This window comes from Syzygium oleosum, unplaced genomic scaffold (assembly GCF_021117445.2).
Source record: "Syzygium oleosum isolate NSW1041296 unplaced genomic scaffold, Sole_v2.1 Sole_v2.28, whole genome shotgun sequence".
Taxonomy (NCBI): domain Eukaryota; kingdom Viridiplantae; phylum Streptophyta; class Magnoliopsida; order Myrtales; family Myrtaceae; genus Syzygium; species Syzygium oleosum.
Genome location: NW_026607512.1, coordinates 2,974,304 through 2,994,751, shown reverse-complemented (window position 1 = coordinate 2,994,751; position 20,448 = coordinate 2,974,304). Strand labels below are relative to the sequence as shown.

Genomic DNA, 20,448 nt, shown 5'->3' with positions numbered 1-20,448 from the left:
AAACTTTTCCGCATTCTCAATGCACTCTTCAACATTAATCGGCTCGAGAACCACTCTCAACCAATCTTGAGTGCAAATCAAAGCTTCCACGACTCTAAAGGCTGCGCATGACAACTTGCCAAACAGTGTTTGATTCTGTTCTTTTGTTCCCAGAATCAGTTTGGGAACAGAAATGCGTTTATTTAATTTTTTGATTATGGGCACAATTTTGTCAAAAATTGTTCTCAGAATCAGTTTTCAAGAATAAAAAAAAATTAGCTTCTTGATTCTGGGAACAATTTTGAGAATCAATTTTTTTTTCTTCTTCCTTTTCTTGGTTTTTAATGTAGCTTCTAATGTCCGGCCCGAGGACCGCCCTCGCCGGATCTGACGAGAATAAAATATTTTAATAAAAAATATTATTAAAATCAAAAATATTTTACCGGCCATGGCCGACAACTAGGCCATGGCCAAAAAAAAGAAAAAAATATATTTTTAATAAAAAAATTATTAATAAAAAAATATTTTACCTGCCATGGTCGGTGACCAGGCCATAGCAAAAAAAGAAAATATATATATTTTTAATAAAAATATTATTAATAAAAAAATATTTTACCGGCCATGGCCAGCCACTAGGCCATGGCCAAAAAAAAAAATAAAAATGTATATTTTTAATAAAAAAATTTTAATAACAAAAATATTATTATTATTAATAATATTTTACAGGCTATGGCCGGCAATCAGGCCATGGCCAAAAAAAGAAAAAAATATATATTTTTATTAAAAATATTTTAATAAAAAAATATTTTACCAGCCATGGCCGGCGACCAGGCCATGGCCAAAAAAAATAAAAATATATATTTTTAATAAAAAAATTTTAATAAAAAAATTATTTTACCGGCCATGGCCGGCAACCAGGCCATGGTAAAAAAAATAAAAATATATATTTTTAATAAAAATATTATTAATAAAAAAAATTTTACCGGTCATGGCCGGCGACCAGGCCATGGCCAAAAAAAAGAAAAAATACTTTTAATAAAAATATTATTAATAAAAAAAATATTTTACCGGTCATGGCCGGCGAGCAGGCCATGGCCAAGAAGCAAGAAAAGAAAAAAAGAAAAGAAAAAAAAAGAAAGAAATATTAAAATATTTAAAAATATTATTAATAAAAAGAAATTTTGTGGCGTTACCAAACGCATTTCTGTTCTTTTTCTATTCCAGGGATGGAATTTTGGGCCGTTAACAAACGCCTTAAAATGCTCAGAATCAATTCCGAGCACAGAATAAAAAAGAATCATTTCTGAGCAGAATCTGTTCCCGGGCACAGAATCATTGTCATGCACAGCCTAAGAGTCAAAGAACTTCGAAAGCCATCAAGCACATGACTAGATGTACTGAACGTCGATTCTGAAGCAACGGTAGTTACAGGAATAAACAAAATATCCCGAGCCATCAAAGATAGGATTTTAAACTTTTGGCCGGCCGTTCTCCACCACACCAAAATGTCAAGATCATGAGCCTTTTTTAAGTTTAGCTTTAAGATATATACCAATCCAGCTCAAATAAGTTACCCTCAGACTCCTTTTTCTCCTCGTTAAGAAAGGCTTCATACGAAGGCTCTTGCACATAGAAATCTAAACCGCAATCTTCCCCTTCATTTTCCTCGTCGCAATGAGGATCGCAACTACTACCGGTATTAGTAGAACTCACAAGTTTACCACCCAAATTTTTGTTACAAGAATCAAGAGAAGATTTCTCATAAAATTTAAACAAATGTTCCAGGGCGAACTTCACCTTATCAAACATCTCATTAGCTATCGCACTATCATTATAAATGAGTCTACAACAATACCTCACATAATTCATCTTTTTTTCTAGGGTCCAACGTTGCCGCAATCAGCAGCATCTTATTTATTTTCTCAAACTCTCACAATATTTGTCAAACTTATTTTTCATTTTCGCACCCATAACTCTCACCCTAAGATCCGAAGCCTTCGCCGCTTCTTTTAGATAATTATACAAAGAAGATATCCCCTCAAAATAATAATTTGAAGTGATATACAAAGTCACATACATCTTATTGGTGGCATCATAAAACTTCTTCAAAACTTGCAAAGAATAATGGCATTTTCCCAATCAACACTATTTGGAGTATCAGAGTTAAGCTTAGTTGAGAAAGAAATATCATCTTCATCCATCCTTTCAAAAGCTTTTCTTAGCTTTATGGCGATATCTAACATTAGATAAGTGGAGTTCCACCTAGTAGAGACATCAAGACAAACCAAACCCTTATAAGTGATCCTTGCACTCTTAATGCAATCTTTAAATGTTTTAGCTCTTATAGGAGAATTTCTCACATACCTAACCACTTTATGAATACGTGTAATAGAATCACGTACCTCGGCCGAGCCGTCCCTCACAATCAAGTTTAATACATGAGTCGTGCACCTCATGTGTAAAATTTCACCATCTAATATCAATAGCTTATCTCTTGAAAATTTTTCTTTCAAATAACCAATGGCAACATCATTCGAACTAGCATTATCCACAGTGATTGTAGACACTTTTTTCTCTATACCCCACTAGTAGATGCATTTCTCAACCATTTTCCCAATATCCCTGCCCTTGTGACTAGGCATCACCACAAAATTAATAATTCTTTTATGCAATTTTCAGTTTTCATCAATAAATGTGTGGTGACACATAAATAGTTCAAATTCTGGCTCGTCGTCTCTTTTCGCTCCCCTCATTCCAATTTTCATTTGGTCATGACATTCTCTCGGTCGGTATCGAAATCCCCAACATTGTCACATTGCAGATTAGGAATTTAGGGTTTTATTTTTTCTAGGGTTTTTAAGTTAGATTGACCAAACAAACAAACAACTTACAGATTTAGGGATTTAGCGAGTAGATTAGAGATTAGGTATTCGAACTTACTTGGAGGCAACCAAGAGCAAGGGCCAGAGGCGCGGCCATGTGGGAGTTGACAGTCAAGGACTCAAGGCCGTGAGTCGAGACCGGAGAGATGGAGAGTCAAAGACGGTGAGGTGAGTGTCGACCAAGAAGAGTGAGAGAGTGAGCGTGCGTGAGGCAAAAGCGAAAGAATGTGTTTCTCTGCTCAGCATGAGGCTATGAGCGTCAAGCGAGTTAGGTTTAGTTTAGGGATTTATGATTTTTCTTTTTAAAAAAATTAAAAATAAAATATATTATATTATATTATTATTATATTACCGATCCAGTCCAGGTGGGTGGATGGACGATTCCACACCTGGAACTAAGAACCGGACCAGTACCCACCGGTTCCCAAAAATTGGAACTGGGAACTGGTTTCCTTAGGAACCACCGATTCCGGTCCAGCTCCGAGCGATCCCAGGCAGTCCAGGTGGTTCCCGGTTCTTTTGCACACACCTATTACCTGGATAGTAGCAGATCAAGATATAAAATAAAAAGAGATTTTCTCTTTTCAGGGCATACTTCTACTCTCGCCCTTCTCTCCGGTTGTGATCTAAGCTGCCTTCATCCGCTAAGAACGAGCGGCTTCACGTTGAGCAAGGGATAGTATCCCAAACAAAGCAAGAGCATCTGGAGGCATAAGCCTAACCCTCCTCGTAACAAGGAATCGGTTGGTCAAAAAAGAAGTAAAAGAGCTCAAGAAAGAGGTATTAAGATTAATTTCTTTGAATTGCATAAGTTTTTATTTATCCTACTTTTAAAGAGTCTATAATCACACTAATTAACTATTTTTTCGTGGCTTTTTTAATTACGTAGACAATGTAATTTCGAATTACCAAATTATGTGTTCATGCCTCACAGATGGCTATCTTTATTTGCAACCATAGCATCTATAGTTTTCTGATTACGGTTTTCATCTTTTCATTTATTTTTAACACCTTATAACAAAACAAAGAAAACATTCGCAAGTCAAAAGTTGTCCTAAACACGGGGAAAAATAAACTTATGACCGTCACCATCAATACTTATGCTTTTTAAGATATAAATTTGTTAGCCTCTATAGTACTGAAAAGTTCTATTTCATTTTTTTTTAAGTAACTTTGGAAAGAAGAGATCTTAAATTAGCTGGTATCATTTATTTATCTTGTATTTTTTTTCATGTGGAGATTTTTAATTTGGTCATTAGTTTATTAGCCAAAATTACACTCAAACATGTCTTTTAGTTTTATTTGTTTTGTGATATGCAAAATAGTCTTAAATTGTGGAGATCAATAATTGGATGGATTTGAGACTAACTTTTACAACAAAGTCACCCCCACTTCATGAATTTTTAGATAGTACATAATCCGTGCAATACAGTTGTTACACAACCCACTTCCAACAATATTAACAGCATAATTATAGTTTGAAAATGAATAAATATTTCGACTTAAGGGTAATGTACGTGGGTCGTATAAAAATAAAATCACACAAGCTTAAATTACACAAAGCTAAGCTTGTGTATTCAAAAGTAATCACTTCTACTTCAATTGAAGTCCAGTATTTCTCCATCACAGTCTTGCAAGCATCTCTTTCAGAATCAAGCGCAGACAATTGAAGCACCTCTTCCCGCAATTGATCATCAAGAACGTGGAAGAAATTCAAAGGTGATCCCCATGCTATGGAAGCACTCAATCTCAATTGTCGACAAATTTCCCAATTACACCAGATCTGTATAGAAAATACATTCACAACAATTCAAATTATTCATACTTAGTCCGCCTTAATTCTACTTTTAAATTTAGCAGAGTGAAGCTCGAAAATACATTCGCAACAATGTATTTCTTTTCTTTTTACTCCATGAATCGTTCCAACTTTTTGTATACATAAATAATGACATGGTAGATGCCCCATAAATCGTCACATCATTTAGTAAGAGTGCTCGATAAACTTTTGGTACATCTAGCCTTACTTTGAGAAGCGGTGCTGAAAAATTGAAAGATGTTCCTAAAGAAAGATAAGTAGTAATCAAACCAATATGATTCCAAGAGTATGAAATAAGTAAATCATCATAAACCAAGGGTTAAGAAACATGAAACATGTAATATCCTCGTACCCAATTAAAAGAAAACCTAAATAAACTAAAGAGTATCCGACAAAAATAAACCAAAAGATCCTAACCAAAGGTTAAGAAACATGAAATATGTAAAACCCTTGTACCCAATTAAAAGAAAACCTAAATAAACTAAAGAGTATCCTACAAAAATAAACCAAAATACACTATGGAGAATCGCAAGTAGCTTCAACAGCAAGTCTATAAACATTCTGATGGCATCCCGTGGGTCCGAAAGTGTTCTCCGAAACATCAAGCGTACAGCTCTCTTGTCCAAGACATTGCTGCAAATAACCGATTTATATCTTAGTTTGTGTCTTGGAAAAAATAATCCCAAAAATAACCTAAGCATTCAATAATAGTAATTAGGAAAAGGGTATTTTTATTTGTTCATTACCTTCTGAATGACGGAGAGCGTGTTGGGAGCTTCGCAGCTACCCCTCGCGTAAGACCCACAAGCACCCGTCGGCTCGCCGAAGCTGGCGAACCGGATTGCTGACATCACGCGCCTACCTTGACACGACAGCTCCAGCTTCTTCCCCTCGTCGGTAGTGGCACAGATCGTCCCGGCCGTGACAGTCTGGAACCTCACGTGGAGCGGCGTGCCGCCGAACTCCTCGAAAAGTACCAGCTTGTTGCCATCGTCTTCAAGGAAGGACCGTGGGATGTGATACCTACACGAGAGCAAAAATCATCATCCATAGTCTCAACAAAACCCTAAAAACAACATGTCTTATGACGAAAGAAATTCACAATAACAAGTGGATGTCTACTGTTTATTACCATCTTTGACTAGGTTGCCCGCAATTGGTCAAGCACTTGTTGGAATTGTAGGCTCCACGGTAATCGCAGGTTGTAGTGCAACCATCCTCACCAGCAACGTAGCTCGGCCAGAACCTGCCAATGTTGTGGCCATTGACCCAAGCAACGCCTTTGCCAAGCCCTTGCAAGTCCACGACCACAGGGTCACTGCCCAAAGGAGCCTTGAAGGTTGTCTGACGAAATTCCAAAAAAAAATACAGTAAATCAGCAAATTTAAGCAAATAAATCAAAGGGTCTGGGTAAAAACCATTCCTCTCTTTTTACCTTATACCATATGAACAATCTGTTGGAAGGGAGATTGTAAGATTTCCATCCATGTTGGTGACGTGCGTTGTCCAATTGGAGTCCCTTTACTTCCATGCCGTTCAAGCCCACCTTGTACGTCCACGGGTTGGTCGACAAGTCCTTGGTCACCTCGTCGCTTTGGCCTTTGTTGCCGATCAGCTTCACCGGGCCGTGAATCCCGACCTTGGTCGTGTCAAAGTTGGCCCCATAATTCTGCTCGAAATATTATCAAGCAACTAAATTAATGAAAAACTAAAAAGCAAACTTCAATTTTTTTTTAAAGAAAGTTCTGTAATATAAATTTTTATACTTGCAAACCAACGGTGACACTGAGGAGCGAGATTGTGTTGGTTTTGCCAAGCTTCAGTTTAATGTCTTTCTCCATGATGAATTCCAAGTGATCACTTGAACCCCATTGAGACCCTAGACTCAGATAAAATTTAACCTCAACGTAAGTAATAAGAAGCAACCCTTGATACTAATCACTGTATTTTATAGTAATTGACATAATTAAATGGAGATTATATAGATAAGAGCTCGACTCACCGACGTGCTTCCCGTTAACAAAAGCATGAACGATGTGTCCGTTGGTGTGGACATGCAAGGTTATCTTCTTGCCCACGAGACTATCGTTCTTGCTCAAATCAAGACTGTATAACATTCATGAAGAGACCATTAAAAACTGTGGTAATTCCATAACCAAAACAATCAAAAACACCATATAATACATCAGAACATTCATTGTATTTACCTAGTTAGATACCACAAGTAGTCGCTAGTGTCATTAGTGACGGTCTTTTGATCCAAAAGTTTGTTCACGGTCATCACGCTTCCTTTAGCTAAGCCATCATGCAAGTGCTCGGGATGCTCGGGCCTCCAATCCCATGTCAATTCGTAGGGCTCCGTTTGATCGTCAGCTTCATTGGGCAGTTTCACCATTAGCGACTGTTGGGTATTAACCTACACAACATTTAGGGTTTCATCAGCACTAAAGCACACTTGAAGAGCTTTAGCAATGTACCGAATTCAAAATGTAAGAGTCCGATTTTCACCTTCGCCGTGTTGTAGACCTCGGTGTAGCAGTCAGGGAGGATGCTGACGGACCAAGCCGGGACTGTGTAATTGTTCCCCATGAGATTGACGGTGAAGTCTTGGTTTGAGTTGGCATTGCCCAGGAAGCAAATTTGCTTCCCGTCGTACATGTACACGGTGCCCTAATCGACCAACGTAAATATATATAATTATTATCGGGGACATCGAGGAGACTATGTTCGATTAATTTCAAATCTCAATTAATTAGCTAAATTACTCACCGACATCATGTTTCCGTAATCCACATCCCTCTTCACTCCATGCGTAAGGATCTCCTCCATGGACATGATCAATTCGTGGAGCCGTTTCAGATGTCCCCATTTTGGTTGATTCAAGTTACCTATCGAACGCGACGAGTATTAGCAAAAAAATTAAACAAAATTGCTTTTTTTTTGTTTATAGTAATGGAAATTGAAACTAAAAAAACAGGTAAATAAAAACCATATTCATCAAGTGGTGCATCATAATCATATGATGTGGCGATATAGGGACCGCCGGCTGTTCTACCAAAGTTCGTTCCGCCATGGTACTACGAAGGGAAAAAAAATAATTGTCATAAGTACATTAAAATAATATAATTGTAATAAGTATATTAATAGATTAATATATATACTTACCATATAATAGTTCTGAAGCGATCCACCATATTGGAAAAATCTTGCTACAGCAAAAGCAAGATCCTCGGCAGTCCTATGTGGATCCTTCATACCCCAATCCTTGAACCTAGTTAATTTTTCAAATTAAACCCGAATTAGAAAACTATATTTTGGACATTACAAAAAAATTTGGAAGAAAACAATTTTTCCCTTACCATCCAGACCAGTTCTCAGTCCACCATTTAGGACTCTTAGGATTATTAGGAGAAAATTGGTCGCAATACCATCCATTACATGTATTGATCTGCGCAAGTAAACGAAAACATGTTAATTCACTCAAAAATAATTCTTTTCTTTGGGAATTTCACATTATATTGATGAGTGATTACAATTAATCATACCAAAGGCAATGGGGCGTCATTCTGTTGACACATGATCCATGGAACATCGACACCATAACTTAGGGCCAATTGCGCGCACCAATTCATGTATGACTTCCCGTTGTTGCCATAAGCCCATTCCACGTTTCCGTACTCATTCTCAATCTTGACCAAATCACAAAGTAAATCTCAAATCAATAAATCAAAATTAAACCACTTAATTAACACGTAATCGATTTAATTAGTAGTGAAAAAGGTTAGAAGCTAGACAACAATCAAACCACTTAAATAAAACCCAAAAAACAAAAATTAACCGAGTATGAAAGTCGATTTACATACCTGAGCAACGATGATGGGGCCACCTTGGATAGCAAAAAGATTATGCCTTTTCATCATGTCTACTATCACCGTGACAAACGTTTTCATCTCATTCTAAATTACAATACAAAATCATAAAAAAAATCCATCAGAAATTCAAATAAGAGATCTTGAAATTAAAAAAAATTAAAGCTAAAAATTGCATAAAAATTATATTACCTGATAAACGGTGTTGTTTGTTCGCATCTCTATACCGGGCAAATTATGCAACCAGACGGGAAATCCTCTGAATATAAAAATTGGAAGTAAAAAATAATTATTATTATATGACTCATAAAAGGAAAAATAAGGCAATGCACGTTCATAAATACTAATGCAATTCCAAAAATTTTAACAATAATTACCCATAATTCCACTCCGCACATACATACGGGCCGATGCGAAGAATGGCGTAGAGCCCGGCGTCTTGAATGGTTTTGATAAACCGGACTAGATCCTTATTTCCCTCGAAGTCGTACTAAAAACAAAGAAAACACCCCACCACATAAACGAGAATTAAATTCACAATTTAGAGTAAAAATTTACGAGATAAAAAAAAAGAGAGTAAAATTCACAACAAAATAAAGAGTAAATTAGTAAAACACAATAAGTTCTTCAAAAATTGTTGAAATACCTGACGGTACAGGGGCTCGTGGGCATTCCAGAAAACGTAAGTCTCAATGGCATTGAGACCGCCTTCTTTTGCTTTTCTAATGAGATCACCCCACATCTAACAAAAAAATTGCAAAAATTAAAGATTAAGTTAGAATCTGAATTTGCGAACTAATACATAACAATTAGCACAAACACGTCGAAAATTCAGCAAATTCACTTGAAAAAAACTATAAAAACACGAAAAGGCTTTTACCTCAGGAGTGCTACGAGGGTAATGAATCGAACCGGAGATGATGATCTTGCTCCGACCATTGATCTTGATCCCCCTTTCATTGTACGAGACGTCAAGAGGGATTGCAGAGGCGACGAGAAGGAAGCTCAGAACACTTAGAACAGCAGCAAACCTCATACCGAGGGTCGCCATGTCCGTCCGACCAGCACTATTTCTACTCTAAACTCTGCTCGCAGAACTGCAATTGCAGACTGCGAAACTCGAGCACTATATATATATAACGAGAGCTCATAACAGCACTCGGAGAAGGAGGAAAGGGTGAGACTTATCGAGTGTTTCGGGATTAAGACGAATTAAAATCTTTCTTATCTGATTGGATAGGGTCTCTCGATGCATGCTGTTTCTTGTTACGAAGTATTATCCATGTACGAAATTAATGATTAGTTAGTATCTTAATCGGACGATGTTCTGTCGTTTTTTAATTTGGTTACCAAACCATTATGGACGAATGTCGAGACTTTATCTTAGTAAACGAAATTGCATCCTCAATTCGAAAGATAGAGTTCGAGAAAAACAAGATATTCTGGCTTAACTAGAACAAGGTCATCCTCGAGAAGCGATAAAATTTGAATTTTTTTCTATTTATGTGTTTTTCATTATCTAAATTCTAAAAGGTGGTCTCTTAAGTTTTTTTGTCATGTCTTAATTTCTAACACGAGAGCTTTTTCCTTTATAGGTGGAAGACGTGATGTGGGAGGTGATGTTTCCTCTGATTAATTGGAGTATATGCATTGTCTTCTTTTTAATTTCTTGTTGACAGCTATTTAAATTCTTTATCTGTAATTATAGTTTTAGGAAAAGATGCTGCAATGGATAAGCAAGATCATGAACTAAGAAGTTTGAAATCGTGTGGTTTGTTGTTGCGAGCCTCAGTGTCCACTTTATCTTATTTTCTAACAAAAAAGAAAATTGATTGGGCCTATTTCACTATGATTTAATTGGCTACATGTTCACCTTCGCAAGTACACAAAAAAAAGGTAACACATTTTTAAAAATTCAGCAAATTTGTTTTGAAAAACCTCAATTGAACAAAATAATAACATGTCTAGGTCTGATGATGGGAATAAACTTGGGTTCGTCATAGTTTCAGTTAATCTATGTTTTTGGTCTGAAAATATTGATATGTTAACTATAGCATATACCATTCAAGCAAATCTTTATACTTTGAAAATAAATTTCCGGCACATACAAGTCTATGAATTTTTTTCTTTTATATCATAATCCGAATAAATTGGAAATTAAATAATATATGAGAATATATCAAGAAGATACATTATCTTTATCTATATTTTAAAATTTAATTTTGATAAGAAAACAAAACTCAGAGAAAGGCAAATCAATAAGCTAATGATTATTTGGTCGAACGTGGGTCGGGCATGGCAATCACAAAAGCAAAGTGAAGTGACACGTGCGGAGCATGAGAGAGAGCATTTTCTCAATTTTTCCATTAAACATTTGTAATAGAATTACAGATATGAAAGCAAAAGAGAAAAACTACCAAATCCTTGGACGCAGATATTTCATAGGCGGATCTGTTGGAAACAATCTACTTATTAATTATCTTTGGTAAGATTTCATATGGAAGTACGTTTGCGCAACGAAAATATTTAGGACACTAACAAGAACAAAGGATTAAGGGTGTGTTTGTTTCGGTTAAAATGTTTTCCGGGAAAGTGTTTTCCGGACTTTTAGTTGTTTGGTTGTCTAAAAATGATTTGGTCAATGGAAAATAATTTTCGGTCAACACAAATATCATGTTTAATTTTCAGAAAGTGAATTCTTGGACGTGAGAAGATGAAAACATTTTCCCCTCTTTATCGGGTTCTCTCTCACCTTTGGTCTTCTCGAGTCCCTCCCGCCTTTCTGAGGTACACTTGCTCTTCCTTAGCTCTTTCGCTCGCTCTTCTTCAGATCTTCTTCACTGACGCTCTTCTTCTTTGTTGTTGAAGGTTCAGTTCGTCTTCTTCGCCATTGAAGGTCCAACTCGTCTTCAATGACGCTCAACACAGCTCTAGGTTCTCTCTCCCCTCTCCAATTTGAAAATAATCTCGGAAAATTTGATCAATGCTTTACATCGTGGACTTGATGTTGATTCTCTGTGCTACGGTCATTTGATTCTCGTTTCAGTTCATCTTCCGCGAGCAAAATTTTAGAAATCATATCCTAGAGATTCCATTTATCTAAGCGCTTGACCTTTTTGCTCGATTTGTCGTTGATTTGCTCGAAATTTTCGACGATATATGGTTTTATGAAAACACATATCAAAGGTAATCTATCAAGATGAGTCGAGTTGGTTGTTGTTTCATGGTTTGACGAATATTCCACTTTTATCATTGGTTAGGGTTCCGTTCTTGAGATATGTGCTTTTATGTGTAACATATCATGCCCTGTTAGGCAAAGTGATGGGTTTACATGTTTCTTCAGGAGTTGGTTTTGCTCTTGCTGAAATTGCGACCCTATTTTTAGCTTTCTTAGGGCTGGATCTCGTTTGTGTTCTTTTTTCTTTTGTTTGTTAAAATGTCCAGAGGTAAAGAAAATCATTGATTATAAATTTTGTTGCAACACCTCGTTGAAATCATTCATAAGCCTTGTTGTTTAGAATCTATCATCGTGCACATGTGATGCTGCTGTTGCACTGAGTCTAGCTCTCTTGAGCAGTAAACTCAGCGGAATCAAGTTTTGAATCGTGATAAGTCTAGCCCTCCTGAGCCTTTGAACATGTTTGTTAAAATGTCTAGTTAAGCTGCACTTGTCTTTACTTTTTGATGATATTTTTTTATTTTATTTGAATGCTTGTTGTTGGGTTTACCTTTGAGATAAAACCTGTGTCTTTACTAACTCTGAGATTAAGAAATGAACCCTTTTGGTCTTTTGATACTCAAGTTGATGTGGTCTTAGCATGTTGTATCTTACATAACTTCATTATGGGAGTTGACCCTAATGATCCTTTTATGCAAGAACTAAACATAGAGGTCGAATCTCAAAGTCAAGAAAGAAGACATCAACAAACACAAAGAGAGGAGAGGGAGGAAAACAGAGAGTGGGCAGCAAAAAGAGATGGTATCACACGTGCAATGTGGGATGACTTCAGTGGGCATAGAATGAATGTTTAATACTTGTATCTTCTTATAAGTTGTCTGTTGTTTTTAATGTGACATGAAGTATAGATTACTGCTTTGTGATTGAAGTAGTTCTTGTTAATTCGAACTTGATTTACCACTCTACATCATTGTGATGTTTCCCTTGTCTCAATAGCAAAATGACAATCTATTTTTGTGTTATTCTTTGTTTGTCACTATTTCTTGCGTTGGATATATCCAATACTGTAGAAATGGGCAAAACTAGAGAAGGGAAGACCAAGCATTTCAATAGAAGAGAAAGTGGATATTGACAAGCATCTGACTTTGGATGTTTGTTCTGGATGGTATCTGAACATTATACTTGTTCTTTGATTACTTCTTGTAGTAGCTATCCAAGCAACTCTTTGTGGCACAATTTTTTCCTAATATTTCATTGGGAAGATAGAGACATTAGTACTAAACTCAACTATGAAATGTTTAGCTCATGTACTGCATGGGATATTGTGAGGAAAAAATGTAATAGAGACCTCTTGCTTTCAATCTGATTGCCTTTCGAAACTATACTTGCTATAGCAGCCTGAGAGACACGAACCTGCTTGGCAGCTTGGGTTGCTCAGCGAAACAGGAAATGTCCTCCGCAGAGTCCGCGGGCAGTTCAGGATAACTCGCGGAGAGCTATGCGGAAGGCGTATCTCTCTGAAGAGTGTCGAAAGTATTGAAGTGATCGATGCATCGTGTTGACTTGCTCTTGTAACTGGGAAATCAAGTCCATTTTCGATTTCCTATTGCAGAGTTTCTAATGCATAAGTAGCTCACAGAATTCCGCAAAGAGGAGTGCTAGAGATAGTTGCGTGTCGAAAAGAGAGAAATGCGCATAGAAAATTAGGGACGCCCACGACGGCGAGGTAACAAAGGAGAGACGTCAATGATGAAAGATCTTATAAGAGGGGCTAGAGACAGAGAGGGAGAGACACTGGCAATCCGATGATTTTCCTGGAAAATGGTTTTCTGGAAATCGTTTTCCTTAATCATGGAGTTTTCTCCCAAACAAACACATCCTAAATTCATATATAAATCCTCCAATAAATCTCACATAAGAGGCACATTTGAATAGCTGGCGTGTCCCGGTGCATCTTTATCCTTTTTTGTAACACATTTGGAGACTTTTGAAATGTATATAATCATGTCAATTACAATTTCGCCAATGCCGGCGAGGGCAAGCTTCAACAATGGCTAGCGAGGAGCCCCCAGTTGCCGCGACCGACCAAGGGAGAAGGAAAGCAAAAAATAAAAATTAAAAAGGGAAAAAGATTTTTTAAAAAAATTGAAAATTGTCACGTCAGCATCAGTCGGACGGCCGGCGTCCATATCAACGCCGGTGGCCCAAATTAGTTAGATAGACTGAATTGGCACAAATGCAAAAAATTTAGGACTAAATTGTAATAATTACAATATATTTAGGACTGTTTTAGTAATTTTCCTTATTTGGAGACTTTCGAAATATATATATAATCTGTAATCATGTCAATTACAATTTGAGAAAGGCCAATATATTTTATCTTGTTATATAATCGAAAAAATATTTAGGGCAGAGTACTTTAGAGCCTTTGCCCCCACCTTCGTAGATAATTTTCATCGTCACTTGCATGCAAAACGACGTGTGTCCCTCCTCCGCCGCGCGCCCTCCACGTGTCGCTCCCTTGCGCAGAGAAGACACGTGGCAGCTGTTTGCTCCACTCCCAGCTCCACCTGTCATTCCAATCTCGACTTTCTCCCTATCTACCGATTCAGCAATACCTTAAACTCTGAAGAGAGGAACCAAACACACGTGAACAGCTCAAAAGAAAAGAGAAAAATGGCGTCGAGGCAAGCTAAGGAAGAGAGGGCCGAGACGGCGGCGAGGATTGCGGCCTCCGACCTCAGGGACGTGAACCGCGACCGGGAGAGGGAGCGAGAGTACGAAGTGGCCGGAGAGAGAGCGGCCACGTTTGACACGACGGACCAGCCGCAGGAGCAGAGGCCTGGTGTGATCGGGTCGGTCCTGAGGGTGGTCCAGGACACGTACGAGCACGCGAAGGAGGCGGTCGTCGGGAAGAGCCACGACGCCACCGAGACTGCCCGTGAAGGCGCGGAATACACGGCTGACAGGTCCCGCGAGGGCTACGACGCCACCACGGGCAAGGCCAAGGAGTACAGGGACTACACGACCGAGAAGGCAAAGGAAACCACCGACTCGGCGGCCCAGAAGGTGAAGGAGAAGACGGGGGAGGCGGCTGAGAAGGCGAAGGAGACGAAGGAGTCGACCAAGGGCAAGCTCGGGGACTACAAGGACTACGCAGCTGAGAAGGCAAGAGAGACCAAGGACTCAACGCTGGGGAAGGCAGCTGAGTACAAGCACTACACTGCCCAAAAGGTCGAGGAGGCGAAGAAGGCCAGCGAGTACAAGGAATACACGGCGCAGAAGGCCGGGGAAGCCAAAGAGAAGACAAAGGAGAAGGCAGGCGAGTACAAGGACTACGCGGCACAGAAGGCCAAGGAGGCGAAGGAGAAGGCGAGGGAGACCAAGGACGCAGCATTAGGGAAGGCAGGGGAATGCAAAGACTACGCGGCTGAGAAGGCGAAAGAGACCAAGGACTGCACAGCGGAGAAGGCGAAGGAAGGGAAGGGCACGACGGTGGGGAAGCTGGGCGAGCTGAAGGACTCTGCCGCGGACGCGGCGAGGTGGGCCATGGACATGCTGTCTGGCAAGGAGGAGGAGACCAAGGAGAAAACGTATGAGAGCCTTGAATCTGCCAAGGTGAGAGGGTCTCTATAAGTGTTTTTTTTTTTGGTTTTCACACGACTATACGTTATGATAGTATTGACTTGATGACTGATTGGTGATGCTACGGAGAATGGAGACATTAATTTTGGTGAATTTTTCAGGAGAAACTGAGGGAGACGGAGGAGGAAGCGAGGAGGAAGATGGAAGAGTTGAGGGTGAAGGAGAGAGAGTACGAGGATGACGCGGCACGCAGGGCCAGAGAGAACAAGGAAGCTTGGGACAAGGAGGGAGACAGGTCAAATATAATTCACAAATGTTTGGATTGTTTTACATATTTGCGTTGAAAATGTGCTCCAACTTTGGATCGTTCAAATATTCTTGGCGCTCCATGTGTTACAAATTCGGTAATGGTTTTATATGTATGTTTTAATGTGGTTAGGGGCAAAGAGGAGAGAGGAGCGATTCTGGGCGCGACAGGGAGCGTCATGGGGGCAATCAAAGAGAAGCTGACACAGCCAAGCGACAAGAAAAATGAGTCGCGCATGGCCGGCAGGGATGAAGGCGAGGGGCGGGACCAGAGGGCCGAGGCCGAGAAGGTGGTGGAGGTCTATGTCGAGGACACCCGCCGGGGGCCAAAGCCTCCAAGCTGACGGCAGCCGATCAGATGAGCGGCCAGACTTTCAAGGACGTTGGGCGCATCGACTACGAAGGGGTCGTGTGCGTCACCACGGACCGCCATGGCAAGATGTGAGGCGTGCCTCGATGAGGCAAAGGCTCGGATGGCTAAGATGACACGTTATTGGCTGTGACGCAATGCTGTGCTCGTTACCCTTTTCTTTGTCGCATTTCCTTTTGGTTTCATCTCGGATTTTGCTGGTTTTGTTGTATGTAACGTGATCATACATGAAAATAATCTTACCAAGTATATTTCTGTGTGTGATGGACAATGGCGACTAGTACTCAGCTAGGGAAGTCTAATCCGAACACCATTCGAACAATACACCCCCTGTACCATTCACACGACAACTGAGCAAGCTCCGGGAGTCTTATTTCAAGGCAGAAAGGGCACTTGTTACATTCATTAATCTCTCTCTTCCATAGATTTTCGATATTACATTGAACTTGATCACACCCTCCAAAGGAAGTTCTTAATCTTTGCCGCACTGTTCAAAAGAGTGTCATCAATGGAGTGTGAAGATGAAAGCTCTCTAATCAAACCCCCTCCTTTGCTCAGCTTTTTGAAGGTGATAAGCTGATCTTAATAGTGAGGGCAGCCCTCCTATTAGCTGGCCATACCAACTTTGACCCCAGTACATGGCTTAAACTCTCTCCTCTCTATCCTTTCTCATGTGGTTCTTCCATGCAAATTGTCCCTTGAAACACCAGTCTTGCAAACCTGTATCAAATAACATGTCTTGAAAGGGTTGGAAATTTCTCCTATCCTTAGCTTACATCCCCACTCTTCTCTGAAGTGACGAACCATCATTCACATTCTCTCTCAAGTGCCCCCATTTCGGTAATCTCTCATCAAAGAACACCCTTGAGGACAGCCATCTTGAGAGATCTTAATTTCTCTCACATTTTGATTTACAGACTCTTCCTTCCTCCTTCCTTCATTCCTCCATCGATCCTTTGACTTTCTCTCTTCCTGCCACATGCCAGCTTCCTTGCCTGAGATGTTCTCATCCATGGACCAAGCTTCACTTTCAACTCTGATTCATCCCACCAGCATGTCCCTTCAGTGTGACCAAGCATCCTGCGGGAGTAGCAAAAATCAGCAACTCTTCCATGCTCGTTGTGTTCCTGGCAAGTTTCACACATATCTTAAGCACACTCATTATGCCCTGTATATCAAACTCATATAACAGAACTATGAGCCCCTCTCAGACTAGGACTTTTACTTCAATAAGTAAAAGAAGCCTTATGGGGTTGAGACATCTATTTCCACTCTGGCTCTTAGAAAAGCCCGACACGACCTGTTCAAAAACATTATAGGTTCCGCCTCTAACTGCTGACCAATAGAGTTCACAACCATCGTCATGTGAGCTAGCATCGGCACGTTGATCTGAACCCCTAATGTAATCGTAGTGAAATTAATTTCCTCAACCCTTTGATGCATGTCCAAGCGTTTCAGGCAGAGGGCTGTCAGACATGTACCATTTTGTTACGATGCGGGCATGAATAACCGAAACAACTCGAGGAAGGTTTAAATTGCAGAAATAAAATTTGAAAAAAATGGACTTTTACCTGATTCGGTAGTGTGCCTGCTCCAGAGGGAGAGAACAAAGAGATGGTTCCAATACAATCGACTAGATTAGATTCGAATCCACAAAAACTAAGCGGTGTTCTCTCGGCTTTCTCAGATGACCTCTCGCTACTAGCTGTGTTTCTGGCAAGTTTCACACACATATTAAGTACACTCGTTATTGCACTGTGCATCAAACTCAATAACATAACTATGAACCCCTCTCAGCCTTCGGACTTTTACTTCAATAAGGAAAAGAAGTCTTGTGGGTATCTATGTCCCTTTTCTTGCATCACCCTACGATTTAATTTACAAGATTTCAATTTGAGCTTCTCTAATATGGGCTGGTTTCTTTGCAATTAAATCAAGGGTCGGATTTCAGATCCATCGATGTCAATTTCGAACCCATGATGGACCAAGGCCTCCTCTCCAGCACCTTAGAGACTCCCCGTGGATGATCAAAGGCTAAAGAGGAACTCGTGCCGTGGAGACGTTGCAGGCTTTTCCCCCATGCCTTGTGCAGGATCCCTTCTACAGCTCCTTGATTCACCAGCTTGGGACACAAGGTTTGGCCCATAAGCATGACCTCACCTCAAGCATTGGGTCAGTCTGTCCCATACTCTCCCCATGAGTAAATGAGATTTTTGCCTCTTGCAGCCGTTACTGAGAGGAAAAGAGCGCAAGGAACGGTGAAGACAGCGAAAGTGATGATCAACAGTAGGACATTGAATGTTTTGCATAAAGGGATGTGCAATTGGGAATCGGTCCCGTTACTGGTTCCGAGTGAAAGACCACTCAGGAACTTGACCAACCGCAATGAATTTGGAGCTGGTTTCATGAAGCCTAGAAATCCTAGTTTTTCTCCGTCTCTTTTTCTATGTTCTCTCTAACCTTTGCCGCACACTTCACAACTCTCTCTCTCTCTCGATCTCGATCTCGATCTCGACTCACCCTCCTCCTTCCTTACTCGCTGCTCGAACCCTCACTTGTTCCTAACTCACATTCGCTCGCTCACCTTGATTTATCTTTTACATTGAATCGTTTTGTAAAATGAAATCAAAGAAAGGAAAAAAAAAAAGAAATTTTGGTTCTTAGATAGAATTGGAATCTGAAAAAATAAGGTAGGTCTAAAATTGGTTCCAATGCAAACAGAATAGGTTTCAGATTCCAAAAACTAGGAACCGATTCTAATAAGGTAGGTTCCAAATTTCAAGTTTAGAACTTACTCATTCTAAAATCGATCGTCCCTATTTCGCATAATAGGATAATGAATATGACATGTGAGTAGAAATCCCAAGATATAACGATGTTGAGAAAATCGATGATGTAAGACAAAAGTCAGAAAGAACGTTATTAAGTACAGACAAAACAATAAGAAAGAATCCTCAACTAAAAAGTAATATTTGGCTCCCATCTTGATAAGAATTAGGTAACTTTTGTCCCATAATGATATCATTTTTATCGGTTCACTTACAGACTGTTTCCCCAAACAGCCTCACCATGCATTATTGCTTTATACAGTGAAAATCAAATCAAATCAAATCAAATCATGGTACTAAGAATCAATCAATCACACAGTGCCATGAACTAAGACAACTCTTCTCTTGGTACTAAGAATCAAATCAAACGATGGTGAGCCAGAAATGCGACTCAATCGGCCCCATGATCTTTGGGCCTGGCCCATGATCCTTCGGGAACACGCAAGTCAATTAATAAATTATGTTGTCTCCCATACATCAATGTAATAAATTTAAGACTTTTATGGTACTTTCCCCTCAATAAAAGCGGCAACGGATCATAAATTTGATTCTTCTAAAGGTTAAATAGAGATGGGCATCTCCCAGATCCGTTCCGATGTGCGAGTGGGATATTCAAGTTGCCATTTGTGGTTTCGAGCGTTCCCACTTGGCCGTATTCGTATTGATGAATGCGCGGACGAGGAGCGAAAAGCAAACGAGGTGTCGGCACCAAACGAGGTGCTTCTTTCTGGACAGGAGGACAGCAAGATGTCTCGTCTTCCTGGGATGTCGTCCAAGCTCGTCGTCAGGCGTGATGGGGGACAGGCCGCGATGAAACTGTCCTTGCCAAGATTCTTTTGAATCGAATCGAGTCAAGAGGCCTGAGAATCGTGGAGCATCGCTCTCTCGGCTCGTCGTCATTGCCGACGGGTCGGAATCGGGACCATCTCTTCTTGGAGAGCCACTCGCGGTGTCGTGAAGTGTGTGGTGGGGATCTTCTTAACGAGTTCGTCGGCGCACTAATTAAGCATATTGACTAGGGGATATTTGGACTTCTCGAGTGTCGATTACACATGACAAGAGAAAATCATGGTACTGAAAAATTCTTAGCGAAATTCATCATATTGACCCTATGAATAGCTTAGTGATTCAAGGGCGCAGCCCGTTATCGAATGGAGATCTACCGGACTTCTATCCCCGTAGAGTTTTCATCATCTCTTACATCAAATTCGGATTCGTGTCCAATCTAATTTTCGGTTCTTACTTACTAAACCGGATTATTTTATCAACAAAGCTCTCCACCGTCTCTCTTTACTCAAGCCCCAACCCCCGCCGTCGTCACTCCTTCAACCACCGCAGTTGACGATGACCATGGTGAGCGCCCGCATACTAAAGGCCATGTAAGTTGGGAAAATTGATAAATAAAAATGCCCATTCTAAAATCTCTCATCTACGTCCCGCCAAGTTTTAGGATTCAAACAAACGAAAGAAAAAAAATTTAAGACTCGAATGCACTTCAGTAAAGGTGGTAACGATGATCCGCCTTGCATGGAAATTACTACTGGCCAGCTCGTACTTTGCTACTCCCTACTCTCTCTCTCTCTCTCTCTCAAACTCACTTTCAAACTTAAAAAAGGGCCCAAAATTTGATGTGAC

At 39.9% G+C, this 20,448-nt stretch overlaps 2 protein-coding genes and 1 long non-coding RNA gene across 3 annotated transcripts; 2 read left to right on the top strand and 1 right to left on the bottom strand.

Moving 5' to 3' along the window:
- Window positions 1–5,193: 5,193 nt before the first annotated feature.
- LOC115675259 (beta-galactosidase 15-like) lies at window positions 5,194–9,582 on the bottom strand. The gene is made up of 18 exons (XM_030597859.2): window positions 9,427–9,582; window positions 9,193–9,288; window positions 8,924–9,036; window positions 8,739–8,805; window positions 8,541–8,633; window positions 8,223–8,366; window positions 8,037–8,125; window positions 7,843–7,948; window positions 7,667–7,754; window positions 7,447–7,565; window positions 7,186–7,347; window positions 6,885–7,093; window positions 6,680–6,783; window positions 6,444–6,556; window positions 6,113–6,346; window positions 5,810–6,021; window positions 5,424–5,700; window positions 5,194–5,310 (listed from the first exon to the last, which is right to left on the bottom strand). The coding sequence occupies exons 1-18, from the start codon at window positions 9,580–9,582 to the stop codon at window positions 5,194–5,196; spliced, it is 2,499 nt and encodes an 832-aa protein (XP_030453719.2).
- A 1,757-nt stretch (window positions 9,583–11,339) lies between these two features.
- Window positions 11,340–12,744, top strand: LOC130135167 (uncharacterized). The gene is made up of 2 exons (XR_008814640.1): window positions 11,340–11,480; window positions 12,436–12,744. It is a non-coding gene; the product is annotated as an uncharacterized LOC130135167 (long non-coding RNA).
- Window positions 12,745–14,400: 1,656 nt separating this feature from the next.
- On the top strand, window positions 14,401–15,959 carry LOC115675260 (late embryogenesis abundant protein At3g53040-like). Its single transcript, XM_030597860.1, has 3 exons — window positions 14,401–15,342; window positions 15,471–15,604; window positions 15,749–15,959. The coding sequence occupies exons 1-3, from the start codon at window positions 14,401–14,403 to the stop codon at window positions 15,957–15,959; spliced, it is 1,287 nt and encodes a 428-aa protein (XP_030453720.1).
- The last annotated feature ends 4,489 nt before the right edge of the window (window positions 15,960–20,448 follow it).

Excerpts from the sequence above, each read along its gene's own strand:
- LOC115675259 (XM_030597859.2), bottom strand. The coding sequence starts at position 9,582 with ATGAGGTTTGCTGCTGTTCTAAGTGTTCTGAGCTTCCTTCTCGTCGCC. Across the intron at positions 8,806-8,923 it reads TGTGCGGAGTGGAATTATGG|AGGATTTCCCGTCTGGTTGC; the intron begins GTAATTATTGTT and ends TTTTATATTCAG. Across the intron at positions 6,784-6,884 it reads TACTTGTGGTATCTAACTAG|TCTTGATTTGAGCAAGAACG; the intron begins GTAAATACAATG and ends AATGTTATACAG.
- LOC115675260 (XM_030597860.1), top strand. The coding sequence starts at position 14,401 with ATGGCGTCGAGGCAAGCTAAGGAAGAGAGGGCCGAGACGGCGGCGAGG. Across the intron at positions 15,343-15,470 it reads AGAGCCTTGAATCTGCCAAG|GAGAAACTGAGGGAGACGGA; the intron begins GTGAGAGGGTCT and ends TGAATTTTTCAG. Across the intron at positions 15,605-15,748 it reads TGGGACAAGGAGGGAGACAG|GGGCAAAGAGGAGAGAGGAG; the intron begins GTCAAATATAAT and ends TAATGTGGTTAG.